The following is a 13,741-nucleotide window of genomic DNA, read 5'->3' as shown; positions in this document are numbered from 1 at the left end:
TTGCCCCTTTGTGGTTTTCTCTCATCCTTTATCCATGGGTTAAACAAAAGTTAACTGTAAAACAAAAAAAATCATAATAATCATCCTCTATTTTAATAAAAAGGAAAGAGAATGAAAAGGGTAAACAAGCACAAGCTTGAAACTTACACAAACTATTTCTGAAAACAACTATGACAACAGTAAATTCTGTTATCTGGTGCTTCAGAATAGTAAGATATCTGACTGTGCATATTGTTTCCTCAAATTGACAAAGTTGTATGAAAAATTACCCATTTTATCTCACTTTCTTTTATCCAGGCAAGATAACAAACTTTTGTTGTCTATGTTGCTGTTCTGGCAGAGTGTTACAGAATATGGTGCTGCAGAAGAGAGGTCAGCTGACAGATTATTACGCATGTGCCATGCCTGGACAATTTACAATAACCACATAGCTCCAAACAGTTATCATTATATAGGTAAGTGGAAAATACTTTGAAAAATACATGATTAAAGGTTTGTTGTAAGACAATATTGAATTCTTTTTGTGCTCATTTTAAAATCTTATACAGTGGATTTCGTGGGTAAAGATAAACCATGAATTCAAATATTCAATGAATTACAAAGTTTCTATTGGCTTTGTATGCGAATTAAAATATTCAATGAATTACAAAGTTTCTATAGGCTTTGTATGTGAATTCAAATATTCAATGAATTACAAAGTTTCTATTGGCTTTGTATGCGAATTCAAATATTCAATGAATTACAAAGTTTCTATAGGCTTTGTATGCGAATTCAAATATTCAATAGGCTTTGTATGCGAATTCAAATATTCAATGAATTACAAAGTTTCTATAGGCTTTGTATGCGAATTCAAATATTCAATGAATTACAAAGTTTCTAAAGGCTTTGTATGCGAATCCAATATTCAATGAATTACAAATTTTCTATAGGCTTTGTATGCCATTACTAATATTCAATGAATTACAAAGTTTCTATAGGCTTTGTATGCAGAGATTGGCAAAATCACGAAAAATCTTTATCAAGGAAAATGCAAGTTTTCCTCAATTCATGAAAATTGATACCCACGAAAATAAATGAATCCACAGTACAATGCTTAATTTGTTTTTTTTTCCTGTATAATGTCTATAACAGAAAAGCAAGATATCCTCCAAATGTTAGTAGCTACACTACTTAGAATTAAGGCAGATACAATAGCTTTGGATGTAACCAATGAACAGTTTGAGCTGAGGGAGTACTCCACTGGTAAAACTAATGGAGTGAAGTTATATACACTTAGTTTAGTTGGTAGATGAGGGGTTTGCCAAGAGCATATGTTCTTTTCCTGATAGTACAGCTACATGTATATATCATACGGTAAATAAAGTTTGAAGGTAGAAAGAGAGCAATTATAGAACACATGGCTAAAAGAAGAATAGCCAATAACATGGCTAAAAGAAGAAAAAAAGATTGGGAGGAAACAAATACACAGGAACTTGAAGGTTGAGCCAAATAACCCTCAGTGAAAGATTGGACAAACTCAGGTGCTCAGGAAGGGTTACTCTAAAAACAGAAATCATGGTCTACTGTTTCAAGTTTAACACTACAAAGACAATATGTCAGCAATATTACACCTGCTAAATCTGGTAAATGTTTATGTTTGCAGGTTTTTCTCCATCAGAACAGGATGAAATTCACAAACAGTTACTTAACGCTACAGACTTTATAGAGGCTTCAGTATTTAACAGTGCTAAACAATATGCTATGTCTAGGTTACAACAGGCCTGGATTAGATATCTCAAAGAGGACCTTAAAGGATTCTTAGAGTAAGTTTTTGAATGAAGTTAGAATTAATTTTGTATTCAGAAATGTTTGCCTTTCAATGCTTTCTCAAAGGAAAGAGGTAAACTTTCTGATAAGGAACATTAGTTTCTCCAGAAATTATCAAATTTATGAACTGACTTGTTTAAGTAGTGGATTATCTCCTTCATTTTTAAACTAATGTATTGACATTGAATTATTTTATTTCTGAAATGATTTTATCAATTTCTGTGTGATAATCTACCTATGGACATCGAAAACACTTGTTTGATACCATTTTTAGTACCCACATATTAGCTCTAGGGTTATCTCCCCTTCATACAACAGATGTAAACTTTATCTTTGTTATGATTTTCATTGCCTGTATATTATTTAAAAGGGTTTTTATCCCCTCCAATAGCAGATGTTTGCTTTTAACCTTTATTATTATTTTCAGTGCACATTTATCAGCTAGAGGGTTGTCTCCCCCTTATTCAACATATTTTGTATCATTTGCAGCACCCATTTGTTACCTAAAGGGTTATCTCCCCTCCTACAGCAGATGTTTACTTTAAACTGTGTGATCATTTTCAGTACCCATGTATAAGCTAGAAGGTAATCTCCCCCTCCTACTGCAGATGTTTTGAACTATAGCTTTATTATTTTCAGTGCCCATGTATTAGCTAGAGGGTTATCTCCCCCTCCTACAGCAGATGTGATAGAAATAACAGTATTAAATGACCAGTTAGTGATATCGAGACCTGACCCTTGGGTCAGAAGGTAATTGATTAATGTTTATGTTAGCAAATTGCATATTTTATATAATTTTTAATTAGATATAGTAGTTTCTTACCAAGTTATCTTCTATCTGTTCAACCCTGTTACTCATAAAGTATATAGCAGATATTTCAATTCAAAACTATATATCTTTTCTATCTCCAGTGTATTTTGTTTTAATATTTTTGTCTTCATTTGAAGATTTATTATATTTCATTAAATGGAGCAGGTTTATAATTGACAAACTTGTACACCTTCTAAGAAAAATGAAACATATTTATTTGGCAGTTTAGCAACATTATGCAAATGTATTCTATTGTTAAAGATTATTATAGAGAGTTCTAGTTATAGTATTGTAAGTACCAGGAAAATGGCAAAAATGAGTAAAAGACGAAAATTATACCTTGAACAGTATATATATGTATATATTTGTGTGTATGAGAATTTAGAAATTTATTTTATCTGGCTTTGAAGAGATGCAGGCTTTAAGGAAAAAAACAAAAATTTAATTGTTTTTATGGTTATACATTACAGCAGAAAGGATTCACCGTCTGTGTCAAACATTTTAAGCAGGTATAGGACAGTACCTATATCACATGTGTTCAGTTTCCACCCCAACACAGCTTGTGTCTAATTGTTATCACTAACTTACTTACATGTTTACTGAGTCCATAGATAAATTCTTATATCGCAGGATGGCATTTAGTCCTCTGTTTTCTGAAATGATTGTAGAAATATTGATCATATTTAGAATGTAGACAACTTTGCCAACAATGAGAAATTATAAAAGCATACTTCAGTAACATTGAGTTTTCAATAAAAAATTAGGAAGCTGAATATAGCATTTATATTGATTTAAAATACATCAGAAAAATAATATTACAATCCAATCCTGAAATGGGTAGAATTTATCTGTGGACATAACGACTAACACATTAAATACAGTCATGATGCACATTATCATTTCAGACTCCTTATTTGGGAGAAAATCTGAAATTTTGTACTGTAAGAAACATTGTACAATGTTTTTGAATCTTAGGCAATTACATGAAAAATATTGAGATTCTTTCTGGTAATATGTCCAGTGGATACACTGTATTTTTCTACTGTACGGAGTTACATAAAAAACCAATTACAGAATAATTCAGGTTCAAATAGCATGTTAAGGTACTGGAGTTTCAATGTTTTGTTTGAACAGTTTTGTCTTCAGAAGCCATCAAATTTGTTAAAAATATTTGTTGAAACAATGTATTAGTTAATAGAGTCTGAATTGTGGGTGGCCTTGGAGAAAGTGTCCATTGACTTTAACTGTCATTGGGGTATATTGGAAAGGCTCTGAAACTAGTTTTAATAAGATCACCTACAGATCTTTAAGAGATGCTGCTCTGGTTCTTCAAAATACGCCACCAGCTTGGGTCTCTCTTTTTTAGGAGGGATAACATTAATTCTTTTTGAAGTTTGATAAAAACTGTAAATTCAGTACATCCAAATGTGTTCATTCCTGGTAAAGACAGAAATTATTACTTAATCAAAATTAGGAATTATTGAAAACCTATTAAAAATATGTTATTAAATGTCCTCGGAATAGTTTACAATAAAAATCTTCATTTTATTGATACACTTTACCAACACCTATAACAAATAGATGCACTGATTTTGTTTCAGCTTTCACAACAACAACAAAATTGCTTACAACATTTTCCCCATTGACAACTTAACTGAACTGTTTTGTTTTGTACCATTCCTCACCTTTTGATTAATGCCTGTGTTAGCAGAAGTCACACAGTATTCATAGCTATTTAGCCAGTGGGAGATTTTGTCATTGGTTTGTGGATTTTATCCATCTATTATTCATAAACACTGGTTAACTTTTCAGTTTTTTATCCTCTAAACATTCCTGCAAACCAGCCAATGGCTGTTGTAACTATATATAGAACAAATATAAGCAAAATGGTAAACTTTTATGTCCAAATAAATATTTTGCTAATTTTTAATGTATAGTTGTGTAATGAATAGTTACAAGTGCCATTCTAAATTGCCAACTTTTAATCTAAAAATAGCTCATTTACTAAGCACCAAAAAGTAATTCAGTCTTTTCCCACGAAATTCGATAAGGGCATTTTTTGAATTAACATAATGGCTTGAAATTTTAATTTTGATTGTTTCACCTACAACTTATATCTCATTTATTACATAAGGTGTATTATTAATGATTTTATATTTAATTTCAGTTCCTTTTGAAACCCCTTGTCTTAAAATAATGTCTCAAATAACCTTGATATTTGGACCATGGTGCTTTTATAGCCTAAAGACTACATGTGTGTAACTTTAAATCATTGATGAAAAATCTTAATGTAGTATCAGATTTATAAAATTTCAATCAGCCTAATTGAGGCATATAACATTTCATTGTGAATAATTAAAACATCAATTTATTTAAAGTAATAAATTTTAGTTAATTGAACTAAATAGGTGGCCTATTTGTTTGCTTGAAACATTGGAATTTTAATTACTCTAAAAACAAAATGTTTATGTTAACAGAGTTCCAACCACTGAATCACAGAGAGCCAAACGTTTAAAAGATGCCTTTCAAGATGATATTGATTCAGAAAAGAGGGCTGAGCTTCGTATGTTAGCTAGACTACGAAGAAAAGACATGGAAAGAGAAAGGCGGAAAGCAATTAGAAATGCATACAGGAGAGTTAGAGAGGCAAAGAAAAAGAAAGGGTCTGCTGAGGTATTGTTTTACATAATTTTTAGGCCACTTCATTTAGGTTTTTTATTGATTCGAGAGCATCTTTTTTTGGAAGGATAAAATATAATTTTCACTTCAAGAAACAAAAATAGTTAAATTCTACTGAGTATTTTCTGTTTTGAATATTAAAGCAAAAAATTTCTTCTTTCCATTAAAGTTACCTGTCTTGTTTTTGCAGTGTCGTGAAATGTAGGTACTGTGTACGGTTAAACTTTAAGGTTTTGTCTTGTCTTAGAATGGGCAATGTTGAGCAGCCAGAAAATTATTTTTTTTAAGTGTGATTGTTTACTTTTGTTAATGGATTTTGGGGATATGATATACTGATATATTTTAACAGAAAGAAGAAGGGGAAGAAGAACTTGATGGAGACACAGAAAACAAAAGTCCTAAACCTCCACCACCATTTTCTGAAATGGTAGACAATAGAAGGTATGGATATGTTACATCACAATTTTACATCATCTATGAATGGAATTTACACAGATGAGGTTAAAAGAGATGTGTATTTTTTTAAGTTTTCATAAATGAAATTACTTGATTTACAACTTGAAAATCTTTCCACTGAAAACTTCTTCTAAAAAAAGGTTTTGTTAGACCCATATTTTACTGAACATGGAAATATGATAGTGCAAGACAGGCATTGTGTCCTATGAACACATATTCTTTTTGTGGATGTTAATGTAAGCAACCAATGATCAATCAATCATATTCTTGTTTGGAATGATATTTATTTTTGACATTCTGAAATTAACATATTATATATAAATATATTTTGTAAAGTAAAAATTACTCAGTGACAGAAAATAGTTTCAGAGAACACAAACTTTAAATTCAATATGAGCAATAACTGTTCATGGGAATGTTCATTTAACTCCAATCTTAAATAATTGACTAGGATTTTTGGCAAAAATAAGCTGTTTTCTCCAGTCATTTGGGCTTCCTTCACCAATGAAAACTGGCCACCATGATATAGCCAGAAGTGCTAAAAGTGGCATTAAACACTAACAATCAATCAATCAATCTATAAGAATATTTCATAATTTTATTTTTTTTCAGCATTATGAAAGCATTTAAGAAGCACTTACAAGAAGCAGATGACAAGGAAAGATTTTTTATGATCCAGTTATTTCATGATGTTGAAAAATATTTAAGTTATGGTGGCAGTAAAAGTGTGGCAAAAAAGAAAGATGCTCAGGCTACTTTAATTTATAAGTAAGTGATCACTTATTTAGGGCAATTTTTCATAATGTGGACTGAAAATTGGGGTGGGGGTGGGGGGGATCAAGAGCAAAAAAGCTTGTCTTATAGTCCTAGGAGATAGTTTGTTTCCTATTTCTCTTTTATTTTAAATGTTTTTTTAGGCTAAAAGGTGTGGGGCAATTGTTCCCCTGGTCCCTCTCCCTGGCTCTTATGCCGTTGTTCAATATGTATGAATGCTTCCTCTGAACAAGTTGATTTGTCATAGCCCTCCATTAGCTGTGCTAGTGGGGTACTCCTGAACTCAATTGGCAGAACAGTTTGATTCATAGTTATTACAGTGCTAATTTTGGAAGGAAACCAAATCGTTCTTCTGTTCTCTATGAAAATTCTAAGACATTTGCACAACTGTTTAACATATTTTGATGAATGTGATAAAACAGATAAATCAATCATAAATGAAATGACCTGAACAGATTTGCATCAATAAAACGTTTTTTGGGGAAAACTTGCGTATGGAGACATATTTATCAGTAACTTGAATAAATATTGAAAAGTTTGAATTACTTTGTATTTTGCAATCATTGCAGAACTTATGCAGATTCTCATGGGAAGAAGAAAATAACATTTAATGAGAAACTTCAGTCCAAGTTTTCAGAGAGACCGAAAACACCAACATTAAAAGAAATGCAGCATTATATTCTACCTAAAATAGATGAAGTTTTTAAACCTTATATTCAAGTAAGTATACTATAAATTAAATATCACTGAATTGAATTTAATGTGTTCAATTGTTTACCACAAAAAACCTGTACTGTTGACAATGAAATTTTGTTACAAAACACAATTTTTAATATTAATTCAGAACTTTTTTGAGTGAGGGTCTATTTGCATATTTCACAATCAAGTAAAATGCCTGAACAAATTCCCCAGTTTTATAGTTTGTAGATTTGATGTAAAGGGAAGTCTTATCTTTTGATATGTGCATTTAACTATCTTTGGAAGCAATCTGAGGAGTAAAGTTGTTCAGAAAAGTTCTTACAAAATTTGTCAATTTCATGAATAAAGAAATATATCAGTTTTTGAACTGAGTTCCATCAATAGTAAATGGATTGGTCTGGTTTAGAATGGTTTATCCCATGTATAAAAGTGAAGTCCATTGTGAAAATAGGTATATAACCTAGCTTAAAATGGAATATCCCCCAAAACAGTTCAGCCCATTTTATAATATAGGTAAATATAAGTGAATACTATTTTGTATTTTTCATTTATTGAATAATGATTGGAACTGAAAAGTTTTTGAAATGTATTAATTTATCATTGTAAACATAGGTGAACAACTTTCAGTACTGACTTGGTGCTCATATAACCCTTCCAGATTTATGTTCACTATCTTGAGTGATGTATCAAATCAGTACTCATATAGCAGGTTGTCTATTAAATTCAGATTTGTGTTCACTCAAGATTTAATATATTTACTGATGAAGCGAGTAGATGTAACTCATCATGAGTGATAAACCATACTATTCACTGATCTAATAACCAATCAGTAAAGGATTATTCCACAATGTAAGGGGGTGGGATAGGGTGATTTTGTTCAAGGCTTAGGAACAAAGAAAAATTTACAAAAAGATTAAAAGAGACCATAACTTATATAGACAATATGTTTTGGGAGTTTAAGACTTGAAAGCATCCATTTTAATGCTATGGATATGTGTACTGTAATAATATTTTATTTAGGAGGGGGAGATAATCCTCCATCTAGTGTAGCAGTCTTGTTCATTTTTAAAAGGCAATTTTGGATTAAAATGGTGTATTCCAAACAAGAATAGTCCATTTTTCAATACATTCCATTTTCAAAACAAGTTAAACTGACTTGGAATGGTATGGCCCATATTGTGGTCTAGTCCATTTTATATTATTCTTTGTATGAAGTGAGTGATAACAGTCAACTGATTTAAATGGTCCAGGAACAAAATTAGTGTAGTGTTGACTTTTGTGCTCATTTAACGTAATTTGAGCTCATTGAAGACTGCTACTGTGGACATATGATCAATATAGTTTACTGATTAAATGTAGGAAAGATAATTCCTCAGTCAGAGAAACTAAAAATAAATAAAAGATTACCCTTTAAACACAGTCTGTTGATTGGACAGTTGCAGATTACATATGTGAAAGGGGAGGTAATCAAAAGGAAATTATATTTTGTTGTAACCCATTCAAACAGTGCCAGCCAGTTTAAATCACTCTGAATTTATCACTCTAAACCAGTCTTTATTCCCCTTATTCAGTCCTATTGCAGAATTATAACTCACGACTTTAAACCAAGTAAGCTTTGCTGTTACACATACTAGGAGGGATCAGAAAATGTTTCCTATCAAATTTTTTATCTTCATGCAAACATCCAAGATGGCTGCCATCTATTGGCATATTTTCATAATGTATCTTGCCTGATCCAAATGTTAAGTGTGAGCTATTGTGATCAACAACAAAAAAACTAGTGAAAAGATCTGGAAAGTTCCTTTAAGTAACCAATTTTCTTGGAAATGACACATTAAGAGATGTAAAACTCATACCAGAAATGTCACATGGCATAGTATCACAAGCAGAACTATATAAAAGAATGAAATATGTCTTTCAGGATAAGGCAGCAGAAAATGGTATGGAACCAAGAGAATTTCTAAATCTATCTCAAGCAGAGCTTTCACTTAGGCTGGATACTAACTTAGCTGTGCCTAATTGGAAGAAAGGCAGAAAAGGAAAGGTAAGAACCAGTTCATATCAAATGTCATGGCATTGCTGTTTTATAAGCACATGTTTGAAGCTGTTTTATTTTGGTTTGTTTTATAATTTATTCTTGTGTCAATTTATAATCTTAATTTATATTATGATATTGTTATAATCTCAAGATTTATTTTATGATTTTATTTTTTGAAAATATTGAGTTTGTTATGGAAAATATAGGCATTGACTGTAGTTAACAGCAACACCAAAAATCTTCTGGATAATTTTAAGGAAAAGTGAATAGAGTAAATTGTTGTGCAGAAGAAATACTGTGTCCTGAAAATCTAAATACTAATCTATGAAGTATCACATGTATGTTTTGTTTATATGCATGTATTATTTCACTGTTTTGAATGTGGTCCATGTGAAACACAAATCTCATTTTCGATGAATTGATTTCTTGTTGAAGCATGAAGAAATTGATGATGAATTAAATTATCCTTCCTCAAAATTCAACAAGGTGCAGTATATAGTTATACATATCTTTGTAGAAAGATGGAGGTTTTTTGTTTATATTTTAGTATAGCACTTTTCTGAAAGTTGTTTACCATAAACTACTTGCTGGGAAGGGGAAAGCTTGTTTTTAATGCCAAATTATTGTTTTGAAATGACTTTCAGAAAAGTCTTATTGGGTATTGTGTTTATATTTACATTATTTGTAGGGAACATATTTTTTTCCATCTGACATTAATATACCAATGATAGAAATATTGAAAAAAGAAAAAAGTTTATTACATTCAGAAAAATTGTAATATTTCTATAGGCCTTTTTATTTTTATTTTTGTATATTGTAGTGTATTGTTATTATTTATATTGTATCTTATATTCAAGGTCTTTTAAAAAAAGTAATCTGCTTTGATTTAATATGAATCAGTTTTTGAACTTGAATAAGAAATACAAACTAATATATAAAGTATTTTAAAAAGTTTGAGAAATCAAAAAATAATGAAAGGATTTCTTTTAACATTTAACTTTTCTCTAATATATTAGTTACTAAGTAAAAATTTTCTAATTTGAAATGAAAAATATTTGCAGGCTAATAAAATTTAACTGAATATTATGAAAAATGTCAGAAAATCAACATGTCAGAAATATTTTGAAATGTGTTTTGATAACAGACAGAGGAAACTGAGGAAAGTCCAGATAAAGATAAATCCCCTGAGGGACCCCCTGACAAGCCTCCTGATGGGAAAGCCCCTAAAGACTGGAAATTTGTACAAAGAATGAGAGTGCCTCAGGATAAACCATGTATGACTGTTGATATGTATACTCATGGCGAATTACAAAAAATGGGTGGTCGTAAAGTTAGATTTGCTAAGGAAGCACAAGTTAAAACTGAGGAATCAGAGGATGATATATGGGGCGAGGTAACATGGAGTGGCATGGGATATCTTAACATTGTAACATACATGTGGCATGCTCTAAGTGGTGCTCCTAACTTGTGGAGTAATATGATATCTCAACAGTAACTTGACTTACAGTATGGGCTGAGCTAGGCTCTTTTTTGCTGCCTGTAAGTGTACGTCTAACATTTAACAGACATTGGGCATGATTTCAGTTTTGATCCTATCTTTGTAGAGTAACAGTAACGTAATATGCTTAATTGAAATTATTTTTTTTTCGTAAGAGTATTATGGTTTTGGACGAAATGATATTACATCATTTGTGCGTCTGTTGGGCATAAAAACTATGTCAATACAATGAGCAAAGAGATGAGTACTGTAAATTCAGAAATTATTGCTAGGTTTTTATTAATGTGAATAATGCGACCTGGTGAATATCACAATAATAATAACTCGCATTCCGATATCTGATACACATATCTGTATGCAGCTTTTCCTGAAATCGCAAAAATTAATCTTGCATTTTTGCCCATTCTTCAAAAATCACAATAATAAATGCAAGTATATTAATTTGGATTATTTCCATATTGGGGCTTCAATAAATATGATGAATGATAAAATCAATATATTTCTGTAGGTATTGTTGGATAATGTACATTATAGAGTACAGAGTAACTTGAAAAATTTCAAGGGGCAGAATGACCTTGTTCGTTCAAGGATGCAGGGATCCAGTTTTTCCCATAAAACCTGTAAATGACATAAAAATCAGTATATAGTTTTTTCTGGTAATGAAAATGATATTAATCAAACGTATGGACATACCGGGTGGTCAGGACTGGGTATTTTTTTTACTGTTGATTAATTAGAGTGGAATGTAAAACAAGTATGGACATACAGGGTCGTCAGGGCTGGGTATTTTTTTTTACTGTTGATTAATTAAGAGTGGAATGTAATACAAGTATAGACATACAAGGTGGTCAGGGCTGGGTATTTTTTTTACTGTTGATTAATTAGAGTGGAATGTAATACAAGTATGGACTTACAGGGTGGTCAGGACTGGGTATTTTTTACTGTTGATTGATTAGAGTGGAATGTAATACAAGTTTAAAATTGTACAGCATGTTTATTGTGATGTATTGTAATATGTAATGTGTATAACACAAAGTCATTGTCATTTGCAAGACCGATGTATGTAGAATTAATGCTAACCAAATAAAGCCATAAGAAATTATTTATTTGCTGTGAAATGTGAATTTTTTTATCAGTCCGTTCATTTTTTCTTCCACTATGCATCAGTTTTATATTTTGGTTTAAGATAGTTTATCTTGAAGTTTTGGTAACTTCATCAGCATGAAGTTAAAACTTAGTTCACATATTATTATTATGATTTGAACTTTTAGAAATATATACCAAATTAGGGTTTTGACCCAGATTTCATGGTTTACTGAACATGAAAAGATGTATGCAACATGATAGGATGTTGTATGGACACATATTCTTGTTTTGTGTATTTCCTTTTTAGCACAATTTCCCATGCCATCACAAAATGGTCTACATAATTTGGCGGTCTATTTTCCTTTGGGTCCCAGTGTTGTCTGCCTTTCTTTGATTTGTGGTTTTTAGTTTGCTCCCTTGGTATGTTCTTACTTTTTTATAAGTGAAGGTGAAAAAAAGATTCAGAAATATTGTTTAGATTTGTACTATTTCTTTTTTCTCATTGAATATATGGTTTAAAAAAGTTTTATTTCTTTAACTAACAAGCTTTCTGCAAAAGATGAGCAAAAAGGGACTCTTTTCTCTATCTCTATCTCCCCTTCCCTGTCAACTCTACTAGTATTTGAAAAAAAAACAAAAAAATGTGTAGGTCATGGAGTGAAGGGAGTAAAATACTGCTTCATGTAATATAAAATTAATTTAAATGCTTATTTTAAAGTGCTTTATTTTGGAACTTGCTGTTTGATTATGTCTAATGTGTTGTCTTTTATTGTTCAATTGGTTTTAATTTAGCTCTTTATGTTTGATTGTATTGATTTAGCTTTTTTTAATGTATTTATTGGGATCTTTTCAACTAATCATTAACTTATTAAATCTTCATTTTAATATAGAATATTTTATAAAACATTTCTGAAACTTAAATATAAAGCAATAATACCATCAAATATGCTTACATTTCAAATTTCTTTTTGTATATAGTAAAATGTATATGACATTTCCTTTTCCTCCACATGGCTTTTGCTTTGCCATTGAATTAGCATAGTTGGTGAAATTATTTTACAGAGCAGCTTTTACGTAAAAGAATTTAATTTTGATGCTATGTTTTATGATGTAAATCTAATTTGCATAAGCTTGATTCACAGGATGAGTCGCCTGTTCCACGACGTCCACAAAAGGTGGAATCACATTCTCAGATGACTGTTCGCAGGGTTGTACGGAAGTCGAAGGTAGCTCAGCATGGAGTGGTCTGAATATGTTTTGCTTTGCATGGCGATCATTCAGAGTACAAAATGACAATAGCTTAGCTTGCTTTTATTGCATGTCATGTGTTTTAATAAATCCCAGATAGCATTGTAGTGAACTTAAAAATGTGATGTTTACTGTATATGTTTTTCACTAACAAATATCTAGTTTTCAGAGAGAAAAATCATTGCAGAAGCAGTTTGGATGCTCTTTTACATAGGCAAAGACATTAGTTTCATGTCTCAAACTTTTAATACATAGACTATTTAGATAAGCAATAAGTAGTGTTTGGGAATAGGTTACAACCTATATGGCAGTTTTTGATATCTATGATATGTAGGTTGAAAAGTATTCTATAGAATATTATCCTTTCAAATATTTTTCATGATTTTAAAGAAATTGTAGGAAAAAATTACAGATAAAAACTATTAGATAAATACTACAGACGGCAAGCAGATACCTACAGGAACATCTATTGAAGTTTTACACATGGTAAAACCAAGTTGGAAAGGTCTACTTTTGTTTTTGAAAGGTTGAATGTAGATTAGGAGTCTCTCAGAGTTGATGCATGTGAAGTTATTATATTATTGCTTTAGTACTTTCAATGCTTTGTCTGTTGGTATTTATACTATTAATCCTGTAGATGTTTGAA

General features: G+C 30.8%; 1 protein-coding gene across 13 annotated transcripts in view; it reads left to right on the top strand.

Annotated features, from left to right (window-relative positions):
* The window catches only part of LOC127738576 (uncharacterized), a 57,881-nt gene that overhangs the window by 29,725 nt on the left and 14,415 nt on the right, over nucleotides 1-13,741 (top strand). For 9 of the 13 annotated variants that reach the window (XR_008000117.1, XR_008000116.1, XM_052249879.1 and 6 more), the window contains 11 exons: nucleotides 298-455; nucleotides 1,643-1,802; nucleotides 2,446-2,556; nucleotides 3,088-3,126; nucleotides 5,095-5,290; nucleotides 5,646-5,737; nucleotides 6,365-6,520; nucleotides 7,096-7,246; nucleotides 9,147-9,269; nucleotides 10,408-10,656; nucleotides 12,990-13,073. Coding sequence is in view for 11 of the 13 variants with exons in the window: in XM_052249879.1 (XP_052105839.1) it covers nucleotides 298-455; nucleotides 1,643-1,802; nucleotides 2,446-2,556; nucleotides 3,088-3,126; nucleotides 5,095-5,290; nucleotides 5,646-5,737; nucleotides 6,365-6,520; nucleotides 7,096-7,246; nucleotides 9,147-9,269; nucleotides 10,408-10,656; nucleotides 12,990-13,073 (1,519 nt within the window). In the remaining 2 variants the exon portion in view is untranslated. Of the gene's footprint in view, nucleotides 1-297; nucleotides 456-1,642; nucleotides 1,803-2,445; nucleotides 2,557-3,087; nucleotides 3,127-5,094; nucleotides 5,291-5,645; nucleotides 5,738-6,364; nucleotides 6,521-7,095; nucleotides 7,247-9,146; nucleotides 9,270-9,698; nucleotides 9,750-10,407; nucleotides 10,657-12,989; nucleotides 13,074-13,741 lie in introns of all 13 variants that reach the window. The other 4 variants (XM_052249883.1, XM_052249876.1, XM_052249882.1 and 1 more) reach the window with 4 other exon arrangements.

This window comes from Mytilus californianus, unplaced genomic scaffold (genome assembly GCF_021869535.1).
Source record: "Mytilus californianus isolate M0D057914Y unplaced genomic scaffold, xbMytCali1.0.p SCAF_4, whole genome shotgun sequence".
Lineage (NCBI taxonomy): Eukaryota > Metazoa > Mollusca > Bivalvia > Mytilida > Mytilidae > Mytilus > Mytilus californianus.
Note: the sequence above shows the minus strand (reverse complement) of the source record. Positions and strands in the feature narration are given on the sequence as shown.